This window comes from Strix uralensis, chromosome 16 (genome assembly GCF_047716275.1).
Source record: "Strix uralensis isolate ZFMK-TIS-50842 chromosome 16, bStrUra1, whole genome shotgun sequence".
NCBI lineage: Eukaryota > Metazoa > Chordata > Aves > Strigiformes > Strigidae > Strix > Strix uralensis.
The window spans coordinates 16,910,729-16,925,280 of record NC_133987.1 but is presented as its reverse complement, the minus strand read 5'-3'; the positions used below and the strand labels follow the sequence as shown (position 1 = coordinate 16,925,280).

Genomic DNA, 14,552 nt, shown 5'->3' with positions numbered 1-14,552 from the left:
GATCTCAGATCGAGATCTATCTAGCAGCAAACCAAGTGTCAGCAATACAGTTTCTCAACATCCAACAATCAGAATCTCTGCTTATGCAGGTTCATAACCTTTGTGATGCTTTAAGGTGGAAACAGAAAAGAAAAACAGTAGACAAAAACCATGAGTTCTAGGTCATTAAGGATTTTTGAGACTAGGTTGCATTTCTGAGTTTTGTTTAGAAATAGAGAGGATCAGCGGAAACCACAACACGTACACAATGTACATAGAAGTTCTGTTACTGCCAGTGGTGTACTGCTACCTGCACTGGTGCTTTTTAAACTTCTTACAATGGTAATGCATTTCCATACAGCAACAACTTAACTCTAATCCTTGTATTTGATTATCATTGCTTGAAAAACATATCTGAAAACTGGTAGAGAGAGCTCTGTGGAAAGGATAAGGTATTTCTCACCACTACAAGTGGCATAGCTACAGCAATTTGTATGTTCTCCTAAATCTTACAACACAGCAAGTGGTTAAACAACAATTTCTCCACAGATCCAGGAGGCAGCTGCATACATTCAACCACGACACATGACTTACAGTTACAGATCTCAGTGAGTGAATTTACGCAGGAGAGAAACATGGTAGGGTGAGAAAAACGCTCCAGCTCCCAGAAAATTCATGCTCATCTCAATATAATCAAGTATACAGCTATCTTTTGAATATAAGCTGAACTTTTGAAGTAGACATATACCACTAGAAATTATCCACCTGAGCACTGGCACCACTCCTTGACTGGCAGGCAGTTAACATACCATCATCTCAGTGGCAGCAGGGGAAAAGCAGCGCATACCCCTCCAAGCCTCTCTTCTGCTCAGGTCCAAAGAGCATCTAGACAAGGCTGCAACCAAGAGCAAGGCTCAGATGTCCAATTCTCCAGGTGCTCTTCTGAACTGGACCAGTAAGTAGGTAGGGCAGAATTATCCTTTTGGAAGTTGTGAGACCTATTTTCAAAGCTTGTTCTCCCCTTCCCCTACCTCCGGTGCACCCCCACCTAGGAAACACAGGGGCATAAAGGGCTTCCACCATCCCTGCAATAAGTCACCCACCTGGGAGACTGCTCCCAAGGGAAGAGTGCTGCCAGTAACAGGTCGGTGGCCAGATTAACTGGCCTGGCACACCATGTGGCTACAGGGGTGCGATGCATCCCCATGGATGAAGCAAGTTACCATATTAAAAACACCTGCCCAAACTTCTGAGCACAATGTAGAAACCAAAAGTGCAACACTACCACCAAGAACGGCTTTACAATGCCAAGAGTTCAACTAGCTTTTCATAGTACACAATTGTCCATATTTAGGGTAGAAATGACCCATAAATTACTGAACAATTCAACTTACTTAAAAAAATTCTTACTTCGGAAAACACAAATATCTCTCTATTCACAAAGTTGTATCCTGACAAAATTTCAAGTACTTTTACTGTACACCTATCCTTTGATTTAATAAAGCATGCATCTGAGGTGGTTAATGTGCATTTCAAGGTATATTAAAAATGAGACATTAAAAATTAACATTAGCCCAGTTAATCTCTGCCAATATTTTCCTCCAGCTACACTAACTAGACGCTGTCTACCATTAAGCAAGTCAGTACTAAGCCAGTTTCATATTCTTAGGTCTAACCTGTGAACATGATGCTAATAGCAATAGGTATACTTTAAACTGAATTTAAAATGACGGAAATTTCACACATCTTCTCCTGTAAACTTTTCAGATTAGGAAGCAGGTTAAGTCTGAAATGTCTTTTAACAGACCTGCTAAAAACTTGTATGATCCAATCATATTTCAGAAACCAGTGGCTCCTGTTTAAATTAGGACCATGACACTGGCCAGAGAGCTTGGCTGACAGAACAGCTGCAGTAAGCACCAACTCCAGGTCTGACTGTGACCTGGAACTTTTTATCACTGTGCTGAAAATATCAGAAGCTAGCTTAAACAGGAGGTTAAAAATCCCCACAAATACATTTAGATTACGATTTGAGGTAACCGTTTGAGATTTTAATAGGTACTTAAATCAGAAAATAGTAACCTACTTAGTATAGGCGAGAAAGCTGAAGAACCTTCAGATGTATCTTCAAGATGCAAGAGACTATTTTTAGCTACAAGGAATACCCTTGTGCAAAAAAAAAAAAAAAAAGAAAAAAAGGTAACAGAAGCAACATTCAGAAGCAGACCTGCAATGGGAACAATTTCATCCCCAGAAGTGGTTTGGACCTGAACAACTTTCAATTTTTATAATGGTAAAACCATGTGTCTGCATTAAGAGCCCTGTAAGCTTGGATTTGATACTTACCGTTGGAACTTTGCTACAGCCCTGTCCCCTAAAGCATTTCTTGACGGATACTGGTCCAGGCATCAAATAAAAGGTCTTGGAAAAGTTTAAAAAAAAAGTTACAGGAGTTATTAATGACTTAAAAGTTTTCTCTTCCTCCTGCCTCCTCAGCCAAGCTGACCCACTTCTTTGTGGGGCTGAACAATAAAGCAGACCAGTGAATTGAGCTAGGTTAAAAATAAACCCAAAATAAGGAAGTTATTTTAAATTCAGATCTCTTCATTCATCTCATTTACCATGTGCTCCCACACAGTTGTGTCAGTACAAGTGAGGAGGCAAAAGGAAGGCGCAGAGGTCAGAAAAAACCTGTTCTAGAAGATACTTCTTCTCTGTAGCAGTATTAAACTAGACACACACTCTTCTCCCTGGCTCCCAGCAGCATATAAAAGTCATCTGATATAATGAAGTCTGGTGCCCAGACTGAAATCCAGGACCTTCACTGCAGCTTGTGCTCAATTTTGGGTTAGACTCCTCTTTCTTGCAGGCACTATTCTCAGCTGGACTGCTGCACAGCACAGCCACCTGACAGTGTGCCAGTTAAGAGACACTCCTTGGATGTGGGAGATCTTTGATACCTCTGACTCCAGAGAGGTCTAGCATGCACACCTGCTAATTGCCAGTGGGCTTCCTCTATACTACTTTAAGCAAAAGCTAGGTAGCAATAATAATATTATTGAATAAAATGGGCCTTGAAGATGAGCTCTGTGTTGAACTCAGTGCTACTAGTATAACTTTACTAGCAAAAGCATGGGTTTACACATTTGGAAACATAAGGCATTAGGAAGGCTCCCACGGCTCATGTTCAGACCTTGACTGTGCTGTACTTCAAGCAACCAAGCACTTTTCTTGAATTTTACTTCAGTTTTGTTCTTCAAAGGTGCCACAAAGTATCCAAATTTTGATTCATCTTGATTATTAGTTTGCAATATGGATTTATACAAATGCTTCTGGGGCACGCATAATTTCTAAGACAACCAACAGATAAACATAATGAAGAGAACCACTTGAGGCACGGTCTCTCACTGCATTAATGTTAACACCTCTCATTCAATGAAGGCTGCTGAAAGGTCTTAAAGAATTAGTTAGAATGTTTTCTTAATCCAGCAAGAGACGTCACTGACCAATAAAGCTGAAGTGTTTTTATCCCAAGTTTAAAAGTCTGAAGACAGATGCTGGGGTTCCAACACATGCATTTCCTCAGTGTCAGTGCCAATGCGCCCCGTCCCCAGGCTCATCCACACCTCTACAGCCCTCTCTTTGCCAGAGCCAGCTCAGCTCTTGGTTCAGCTGCAGGGACTGAAGAACCTGGGGATTTCACTACATCTCTCCAGCAAAGCAGAGGGGACAGAACAAAGTCACAGCGGAACGGGGCTGCTTGTGAACAGACAACTGACACGAGTGAAACGAGATTGTTTTTGTGCAACTTTCTGATTATTTTTCCTATTAATCTGTGCCATTATCAAGATCAAGAGAGGGCTTCTCCAGCAAAGCTCCACTGGTAAGCAAAGGAGCTGCACAGCTTTCCCTCTTTCAGAGGGAGAAGAATCCTTTCCAATAAGGATTCTACCCCTCCCACACCAACCCTCTCCTACTTTGGACAATACACTTCAGGGCACAGGTTCTAAGCCAAAGTATGAGCTCGATGAACAAAACTTGCTAAAAAAACAAGACAAATCTGCTGAGAACAAGAAAATATCTTAAAATCAGTATGGAACTGAAGCAATACATCTGAAGAAACAAACTACTATCAAATCCTGTGATTAAAATTTTAGAATAAACTACTTTAAAAAAATCATTAGTAAGTTTCAATTTCTGGCAGATTTTGGTTTGATTTCACTGCTGCTTATTTTTTAATACCTCAACTGTAAGGACACTTTTAAGAAGGAAAAAACAAAAAAAGATAAAAGCCAAAACTTACACTTACTACCTTTGTGGCATGACAGAAATATTGCAAAGCGTTATACTAGTTTTTAAGGGAACTGGTTTTTTTGGTGCAGAGCTGAAGTCCAAGAAGTATCTGAAACAATCAGACTGAAACAGAGGAGATAAAAACCACACAGGAAGAATGAGAAGAGGGAAAGGAAAGCAGAAGAAAATTGTGAAACACCATTACTGTAATTGCAAGGAGGGTTTACATGTGGCTTGTGACCCACTGTTTAATTCATATAATTTACAGACACGTCTGAGTTATTGCTGTGTTCAAACTTCTAATAGTATCCACTGGTCTCCAGAAATTCAGTCAACCCCTTGATATTATTAAGCAACTAACACTTAACCAGGTGAAAAATTATTTAGAAGAGATCATTTCCTTGCTACTCCCAACGAAGAAGGAAATCTATCTATCCCTAGCTTGATTTAATGATTAAGCACATTTCCTTTTAAAAAAAAGTTCATCTCACATTGTCTTAGGACCTGAAGTCTGTAAAGCCATGCAACAGCATCCAAGTATCTAGTCAGCTCTAACATCTGTAACAGAAGCAAACCATTGACCTAAATGAATAGTTAACACATGCTGTGAAGGCAAACATGTCTCAAAATTGTTACCTGATTATGGCTACCACAAACATTCTGGTGATACATAACCCAGACCTATTTCACGACTACTGAACAGCAACAGCAAGGTCAGCTGCATCAGGAGAGCTGCCTGGCGTTACAAGCAGGAAGGGAGAATGTAAATTCTTCCCCACCTCCAAATTAAATGATCTCTGTTCTTGAAAAAAAAAAACAAAGATGATGCAGAAACCAAGCCCCGTACTAGGATCACCAACTCCACCTTGACTGCCCAAAACAAAATGTATTTTTAGATGGGGGGAAGGAAAAAAGAAAATACTGATCGCTCCCCAAACACTTTTTAATCTCTTTGTTCTTTTCCAGCAATCACAGACTATCAAGACACACAAACACACAACAGGTTACTGTCCAAAAACTCTATAAAGTTAAATAAGTGCCATTCAACACAGACACTCCTCTAGTCATAGAGGGGCTGAGGCAGCCTAGTAGGACCAGGTCAGTAACGGTCCCTATCACAGCTGACGGATAAAATGGTGATGCATGAAAATACAGATCCCAGATGCAGGGTGGCCAATCTTTCTGGCCTTAAGACCTGCAAACCATAATATTCATATCACTACAAGCCACAACCTGTCCATGCAGGGTGGATTCCTCCTTGGCTGGGGGGTCAGATTTTTTCCCCAGCCTGCAGAGCATCCCCAAGCCACTGCTAGGTCCCGAGAGACCACAGACATGGGCAACCGCACACAAGATGCTCAAGAGTGCAGACAGACCACTGCATGGCCTAGACTTGAAACTAGTCCACAATTTATCCAGTGCTTTCATGGCTTAGAAGCAAGTTTTAAACCAAAAATTTCTTATCTACTCACTGAATAATGTGCTGATCTTATACTGGGAAGTCTGTTTCTCTTAAAAATATAATTTCCCCTCTCTTAAATAATGCTTATATATATCAACTCCTTTATTAACTTATTTACTACAGATGTAAAGTCTGTACATTTTTAATTCACAAATTAGCCATTTTATGAAACAAATTTACACCACTAATCCCTGATCTATTTAACAGTAAAAAATATGAACCCACTAAGATGGATTTGGAATTTAAAACCTTTGCCAAGTTTTAACAGGCGTTTGCACCCTCATACTTTTATCAAAATCTCCATCAAAGTTCTGCCAAACAATATCAGTGATGTTAGAAAATAACTCGCTGAAGCATATGGGAAGGAAAATCTCTGTTGTGGAAACACACAACCATTCCTTTTTTAAACACAGCTCCACAGAAATTCATCCACTTGTTGTATTAGTATAACATCACATTTAGAGCCCTAAGCAAAGTTTTCCTTAGATCTTTACAAAAACACACATGCGCAGCTGGAGATGCCGTATTTTAAGAACATCGTTACAGCTGCACCTTGTGAAATCACCAGATGACCAAGCTTAGAGCTACGGTGAACATTAATGATACTCCTACACATCCTTTCCTATTTACACTAGAGGAAAAGGGAAATTATGAAAAATGACCTTCAGAGATTTCTGCATTTAAAGCAAGTTCTACTGGAGTGCATTCAATCCCTTAACACACAAAATATAAAGCTCCAAGTTCTGTTTTTCAGCACTTTCATGATGTTTCATATCAAAGAGTTGTGACTGTATTTTAAAAAAACCTCATCACCTCTCCTAGGCTGCAAAACACTGCAGTACTGCTAAAAAATTTTAAAAATCTGTTTTGAACTTTCTTCTTATAGAACATTCCAGCTCACTATCCACATCATCTCCCTCTGGCTTGCAATATGCTTTGGAGTGCAAGTCAAGGTGCTGGTTTCAATGCAGAAAATCCCAAGATATTCAGGACACCTGGAAGACTGTCTATCTCGCATACCAGCATATTTGCAAGAATAAGCTGAGGTACTAGTGTTTTCTCTTCCCCAATTCAAATAGGATGCTCCTGGCACATCTTCTCCGAGTGGCATCACTCTGGAGCTCGCTTACAGCTGCAGGCAGGTAGAACTTCAGGTTTCCAGACACTGAATGTCCTGTTCTCCTAAGATGTTTGGTGCTACAAAGCATGAGAGTTTTGTTTAAATCTTCACTATTAAATGGGTCCGGAATTACTTATTTTGCAATGTTTGAAACAACTGCCAAACAGCAATTAAAAACACAAACTGAGATGTGCTATACTGATTGCAACCCGGAATTTTAGTTTTATCAAAATTTACCATTTAGATTCAATCTCCGTATTTTTAAGAGATTTTGCTTAACAAATATGCACATTGTTATGCTGAACAAACAAGCTGTGTTATTCTAGATACACGTTAAGTCCAATATAAAACAGTCGTCAAATGTGTTTTTATATTCTGAAGAGAATTCCAAAGATTGCCAGGCACTACAGTAAAAGACTAACATGGTCTTCCCCAAACTGCAAATATTCAGTACAGTTTCAGTATTTTCAAAATCCATCTGCTAATTTCCAGAAAATTATTTCTAGTTGACAAAACCTCAGCCTTCTAGTGAAACTAGGCAACTACAAGTCAGAGTAAAACATTTCCAAGCTGACCATTCTTCATTTTGTTGGCAAGTCATTCAAACTCCATTCAATGTTTCTGAACTTACAGAGCTTGTTTTACTACAAGCAGGAAGTCAAACTGAAAAAAAAAAAAATTGTTTAGCAGAATTATTAAAATGTGTTAAGTCTAAGCCTGCAACAATATGCACAGATACATCATGCTACAGCCACTGTCACCAATTAGGTGCATTTTCACTGGTCTTGCTAGTGTATCAGATTAAAACACTAAAACCACCAGAGAAAAATACATTATCTTAAATGACCAATAAAAAAAAGTTTCAAGACTGCATATTTAATAAACTGACAAATAAGATAGCTAGTCTCCAGCCCTATTCTACTTGCCAAGACACTTTATAATAACTGTTAATGCTGTTGCTGGCAATGTCAAACTAGGACACAGCAGATATTATATATATATTAATATATATACGTATTTGAGGGGAAAAAGCACACTTGCTAGGGATTACTAATCCTTCACAATCAACATTCTACAGCCACCAGATGCAAAGTTAAAGCAATTGATCTGAGACACCTCAAAGCACATACTAAAGCAAACAATGCCCTATTTTAAAGTCATTATAATTTAAGAAAAATTGAATGCTTCACAAGCTCTAAACCAGTTCATTTTCACCCTTACCCCAAATATCGAATGATGTCATGCAAGATGTACTGGCTAAACTGGTTTAACTGCTACAGACTGGATGCACTGTTTAGATTTTCTTGTGATAAATTATTCTGCAGCAATGAAACCAATTCAGTTAGTCTCAACTATCTCCATTCGCTTTTTTAAAGTCTGGGCTTGTATTACTTTTACACAGACAACTTGCTGCTTTACCTAGTATAACTACCTAGTAATGACAGGGAGAGGATTTTACTTCTCTTCTGAATTCAGTCAATAGCACTGAACAACTGGAGTGGAGTAAGGAAGTCTGATATATATAGTTCATCCTGAATAGCACGCTATCTACACTTCCCTCTGAGTTTTACACACATTTTCCACTATTTCACTATTTCCACTTCTCTTTCAGAGAAAGTTTACTAACTCTGATGACCTATTGAGCACCCAGTTCATGAAGAATGCACAGAAGAAACTCTAGACATAGTTAGCACTCCTCAAAAGTCACCGATGCCGCTTTCTCAGTTGGCATGAAGCAGCTATCTGAGAACGACACAATGCACATCTCTTCGCAAGGCTAAGCACACTGTTTCCAGAGGTACTAAATGTTATCATTACTGGAAAGAAGAGGAGGCCAGGCCTGGTTCTTTGCTCTAGGTATAACCTCAGAATTAACTTAATCTTGCTTGTTGTCTGCTGCATCAGTGTTTCTGTCTCCCCTCACTTGAACATCATCTATTTCACGGAAAAATGTCAAGGCTAGAGCCGGGAAGGGGCAGGAAGAACATATAAACAAGCAGATACCCACAGTCTTATGATGAATTTAGTCTGCATATTCTCCTCTCAAACATACAGCCTCACTTTATCACCACTTGGCTAGAAGCAATACAGAAGTGAGTGGGGGAGCTCAGAGAAAGAAAAGGATGCAGGCCTTCAGGAAAAAGGCATGGAAGCAGGGAAAAAAAGAAATTAACACCGAGTTATGTATGCAAATGATATTGAATTGCCAGGAATTGAGAATACTAATGAGGACAAAATATGAGAGGGAAGTAAGCATTCAGAAGACAGACAGAAAAATGTTCAGTACTTGAGACCAGTATTACACAGTGGGTCAGAAATCTAGTAAAATCTGTCAGTAGTGAGCAAAACAGGAATGAGCAGCAACACATTTAATTGTATGGAAACTGCAGAAAAGTGCAGTTTTAAACTTTTCACATACATACACATACACCTCAACACATCATTTTTTTTTTTCCTTATTCTTCATAAATATCTTGCATCATCCTGGAATTCAAATCTCAACTTTAAATTGCCCTGACTAGGGAAAAACTTAAAAGACAGCACTGCCTGAGAGGCTGCAGACCTGACACAAGGAGAACACAAGCGTGCAACCTGAACTACCAGTCACCGTGTGTTCGCAGACTGTGACGTGGTCTTGATAAGCCTGTGCTGGCCACTTCGGAAAAGAAACTTCCATAATGCAAAACACATGTACATACATAACTAAGGGCAGAGGCTGGACCTACAAAAAAATCAGATTCAAACTATAAACAAGGGAAACTTACAGTTATTAAGCTACAAATTAGACTTTCCAATGAAAGAACTTTATGAAATATGTAAATTTGTATTAAGCCAAGTTCTTTGAAGTTCAGACACATTTTTGAAAAGATGTTACAGAAGAAGCATATATAAAGCATTGGGACTTGGATTCATTACACTTCATAGAGCAACTCTCTAGCAACTAAACAGCCATAATTCTTTGCACGATAAAGCAACCTACATACCCTCCTTACAGTACAGAAAAACTATTAATTTTTTCCACTAAGTTTATTTAGTATACAAATAAACTCTTCAGAATTTCTACAGGATAATTTACTAATCACCACCACAAACTGATAATTTATCTAAAACACGGGGCACCAATGGCTTTTCTGCACGCTCCCACTCTGTTTCGGCCCAAAGGCAGCCACGGCAGCCAGAATCACACACTTTTATACAGCAATGGATGAAGGGTGCACATAAAATCCATAACTAGTGGCAGAATTTGGGCAGAAAACTGCCAGCATCCATGCCACCTCCAGCAGCCCTTCTTGTTCCTTCCCATCCCAATGGCAAACCTTCACCACATTCTGCAAGGTGAGCCAAATTGAAAACCTAAGCTACATTTTAAACCCCCACTTTTTGTTTTTAATTTCGATCACTTCGTAGTCACAGGGAGGTGCACTAGCCCACCCACTGGCAGGGCACACAAGATGAAAACAAGTGGCAGCAAACACTTCGTTTGTCCAACTGTACCCTCAGCCAGGGAAGCGGCTGCCTTCAGCCAACCTCTTCTGACAGTTCTCATAAATTTGATGTTTCTCTGTCCATGTATCGCTACTGCCAAGCCTCCATAAGACTAAAGCTAATTACAAACAACATCCACAGGTAACAGAAGACTAAATACACAAAGAGGCGATTTGTAACACCACAGCATTCTAGCTAAGTGTTTTAAGTAGGTGAGCCTGCATCACACCTGGTCCTGCTGAGCAGGTAGCCACCCCTTATCAAGGCCGTCATTGCTTCATTCCTTCGTGATGCAGAGATTAATTTTTCTTTCTAAAGGGAATGTCTTCCTTCCTCCTGAAGTCCGATAGCCCTGTCTAGTACTACTTTCATTTACACGGAGTGTCCATAAGGTCATCAAGGAAGAGTAAATTAGTCATAAGGGAAAGGAAAGGGAGAAAAACAGGGCCATGAGGGCACACACTCAAAATACTGTATCTGATTTGATCCTAAAGAATTTAATTCCACGCTTTTATTGCTATGTCTGAAATGGTTAACTCATCAAAAATTGTTCATCTAGTATAGCTGTACACAGAATAAGCAAACCTTCACATAATTCAAGATGTGCAATTTTCCACTGCGCATTCTTCACATACCTCCTAAATCTAACATGATCACTCACTGAAGAATGGCATCCGACACTGTTCTGTGCATGTTAAAATTAAGCTAACTACATGTTATTAAGCATTTTCCTCACTGCTTGAAAGCATCTCTCAAGAAAGCACAAACACCCATACATTAAGATGATGAACATTGTTTTACACACTAAATGAATATATACCCATCACGTCAACTTTTAATAAAAGTTAACAATAATCTGATCTCTGCAATTTTGTAAACTTAACACATTCCTCAAGAAAATCAAGCATTGCAAAAAAACCTCCAAAGGCTAAACTTTCTTGGTTTTGTTTTTGCATAAGTGGACAGTTCTGTAAACTCTCGCAAATTAGAAAGTTCATAATATCACCCGGAATCAGCTGCGTGCGGCCTAATAGATCTCAAATAGATTTCTGAGATAATGCTGTATTCTCAGTGCTCTGATGTTGATACACGCAGAGACTCTTTCCTCACCCCTCAAATGGAGGTGGCCACCAGCATAAGATTTCCACAAGGATCAAAGGGACTTCCCGCATGTATTTTGGACTCCTGTATCCCTGCTGACAGAGGGGATGCAATCCAGAGAAGTTCATGACACCTTCACACTGCATAAAAATGTTCAGCATTTCACAGTGTGCCCAGCATGGTAGAGCACCGAGCCCATAAAAATAAAAATTAAAACATTAAATACAGCCAATATTCTAAAGGACTTGAAAAGGATATTGGAAAAAAGCAGATTGCTGAAGGCTATCAAACAATCTGCTGGAAAATATAACCCACAAGATGTTAATATTTGTATGCATACAAATATGAGGTATATTTTAAAATCACCTCCTTTTACATATTTGTCACACAGTATATAAACACCAGTTTGGAGATTTTTCTAAAACAAAACAAAAACCAGTCGCTTCGATAGTAAGTAAGTTTCAGCCATTATTTTATGAAATAGAGATTTGTGTTTAAGAAAGCAATGCTTTATGTAATGACCTTCTAATCTTGAAAGGTAATCTCACAGTCACCGAGACAAACTTCCACTAAAACACCTTTGCTCCTCCTGATTTCTATGGCTATTATTTAGCAGAAAGGTACATTTGCTAAGTCAACTGTCGCGTTTTCAAGCAAAATATCTCGCGTTGGTGAATACTTATGTCACTGTTGATTAAAACGGTTGTAACAGAACTGGCATCTTCACAGCCAGGCATTCTAAACGATATTTAGGTAGTTGGTGGTTTTGACCTCCGAGTCAAATACCATCGGTACGAGCAGCACACTGTGGCTGTCCTTCCTTACGGAACAAAATCCCGTACATTTGCCCAAAATAATTTTACATCGTTGAATTCAGACAGAAGGTGCCGTTCAAAGGGGGGAGAGGGTGCGTAAAAATAACAACACAATGCAAAAAAAAAAAAAAAAAAAAAAAATTGCTAAAGGCACCACTGGAGACCACACCGGACGGGAGCAGGGAACAAGCCTGAAAATGTAGTGCCTCCTTTATGAAACCAGCGCAACTGCATGACGGTGCAGGATCCGGGCCGAGGGCTGTGCAGGCGCTACACATGGCCAGCGCTGCCCGCCGACCCCGCACTAGGCCCGGCCGGCAGCGGTTTCTGTAAATAACCCTCAAAGGAGGGTTAATTAAAAATGGCGAGCAGCGTGGCTGCCTGCATACAATGAGCGGCCGGGCCGAGCCGCCGCGCCGCCCCGCACGGCCCCGGGCAGGGCAGGGCTGAGCCCACCGCCCACCCCGCCGGCGGGAGCGGGGGACGCCGGCGCTGGGCCGGGCCGGGCTAGGCCCCGCTGCCCACCGTTCGCCGCCCGGCAGCCCCGGGGGCCGAGCAGCCCTCGGGACAGCCGCGTCCCCTTCCCCCGCGGAAGGCAAAACCCTCTCCCCAAAATCACAACTACTTCGGGGCGGACTCCCGTCACACACCACCACCCCCCCCCGCCACGGCCGGGCCGGGCCCCCCTCGGGGCGCGGCTGCGCGCCCCCACCGCCCCCCCCCCGCCTCCCCGCTCACCTCCCGACGGCCGCCCCCGGCGGGAGGCTCCCGGTCCCCGCCAGGCCGAAGGTCCGGGCTCACGGCCGCACGCCTCGCCCCGGGGGAGCGGGTCTCCTTTTGTAGCAGCGCTTCCCCCGCACCCTCCCCCTCCCGCGATGCAAATTCCTGCAGAGCCCCCCCCGGGCCGCCTCCCCCGGCCCCGCACCGCTCCTCATCGCCGCAACTTTCCCCGGCGTCCCCCCGCTCCCGCCGAAGCACCATCGGGCAGAGCTCCCCGCGCCCCGGGAAGGGGGGGGGGGGGGGGGAGCTGCCAGGGCTGGTCGCGGCCGGGCATGGGACGGCGAACGGCGGCCGGCCCCGCTCGCCAGGGAGGAGAGGGCCGGGCGCGTGTTTACGGCGGAGGGAGGACGGGGGCTCCCCGCGGGGGACGCGGCGCCCGGGAAGCCCCGGGAGCCGGCAGAGAAGCATGGGGGCGAGGCGGGGGGGAGGAAACTCTCCTCAGAGTTGAGGGCGCGGGGCCCTGCCCGGCCCCGGCTTTACCTTCCATCTCCATGTCCTCGGGCTCGCTCAGCTGCTGCTCCCCGGGCTTCTGGTGCTGCTGCTGATGGTGGTTCATGTCGGGCTGGGGCTGGGGCTCGGCGGCGGCGGCCTGGGCCTTTCCCGCTGGGGGCTGCAGGCCTGTGTCGGGAGGGGAAGGGGCGGAGGAGCGGCGGGGCCTTGGCAGCGGCCGCGACTGGACACCCGCCTCGGGGGGCTGCGGCTGGGCTCCGGCGGGCAGGGAGCGGGCAGCCGGCGGAGGCAGCGAGACGCGCACGTATTTGCTCGCTATTCGCCCAATCTCGGCGGCGGCTCCCGGTCGGGGGAAAGGGGTGGGGAGGAGGGACCGGCCGGGGGTGGCGGCTTCCCCGGGGGCCGGAGGGGAGGGGACCGGGAGGAGGGGAGGGGGGGACGGGAGACCAGGAGTCAGGGCCCGGCGGCGGTGGCGCCCGGCGCTTCCCCCTCCCCCGGCGAGGTGTCCCCGGCGCTGCGAAGTCGGGGAGGCACCGCGGGGCCCCTCCTCTGCCCTCCCGCCCCCCCCAGCGCCCCGGCACAGCCGCTGGCCGACGCCCGGCTCGCTGCTCCCGGCCCGCGGGCCGCCCCCGTTGCCTGTGCCCCGGCGCGCTGGTGCCGCTCCGCCGCCGCCAGCGCTCTGTCTCAAAATGGCGGCTGCGGTAACGCCGTGAAATGTCACATCCGCATGAGGGGCAGCCCAGCGAGCCGGGGAGGGGGAGGCAGCGCCGCGGCCGCCCCGGGAACAGCAGCCGCGGCCGCCGCCGCCGCCACAGGAGGCCGGGGGGGCGGGGCCACAGGGGCCGGGCCCGGGCGCCGACGCGGCCTCCCCGCAGGCCGCCGCCACCTGCGCGCAGCTCGGGGAGCGCCGCCGTCGAGGGTCCCCGCGCGGTCGCCGTTGCCCGCCATTGCCCGCCGGCCCCTCCCGGCCGCCGCGGCGGAGACCCCGCTCCTGCCGCCGGCCCGGCCCGGCTCGGTTCTACCTGGCGGGGGCCCGGGCCCGCCCGCGCCTCCACCGGGAGCCTCT

At 44.8% G+C, this 14,552-nt stretch overlaps 1 protein-coding gene across 1 annotated transcript in view; it reads right to left on the bottom strand.

Moving 5' to 3' along the window:
• The window catches only part of USP7 (ubiquitin specific peptidase 7), a 74,166-nt gene extending 59,965 nt beyond the window's left edge, over nt 1-14,201 (bottom strand). Inside the window, exon 1 of the mRNA XM_074886579.1 lies at nt 13,517-14,201. Within this exon, the coding sequence (XP_074742680.1) occupies nt 13,517-13,592 (76 nt within the window). The 5' untranslated portion in view covers nt 13,593-14,201. The remainder of the gene's footprint in view (nt 1-13,516) is intronic.
• Nucleotides 14,202-14,552: the final 351 nt, after the last annotated feature.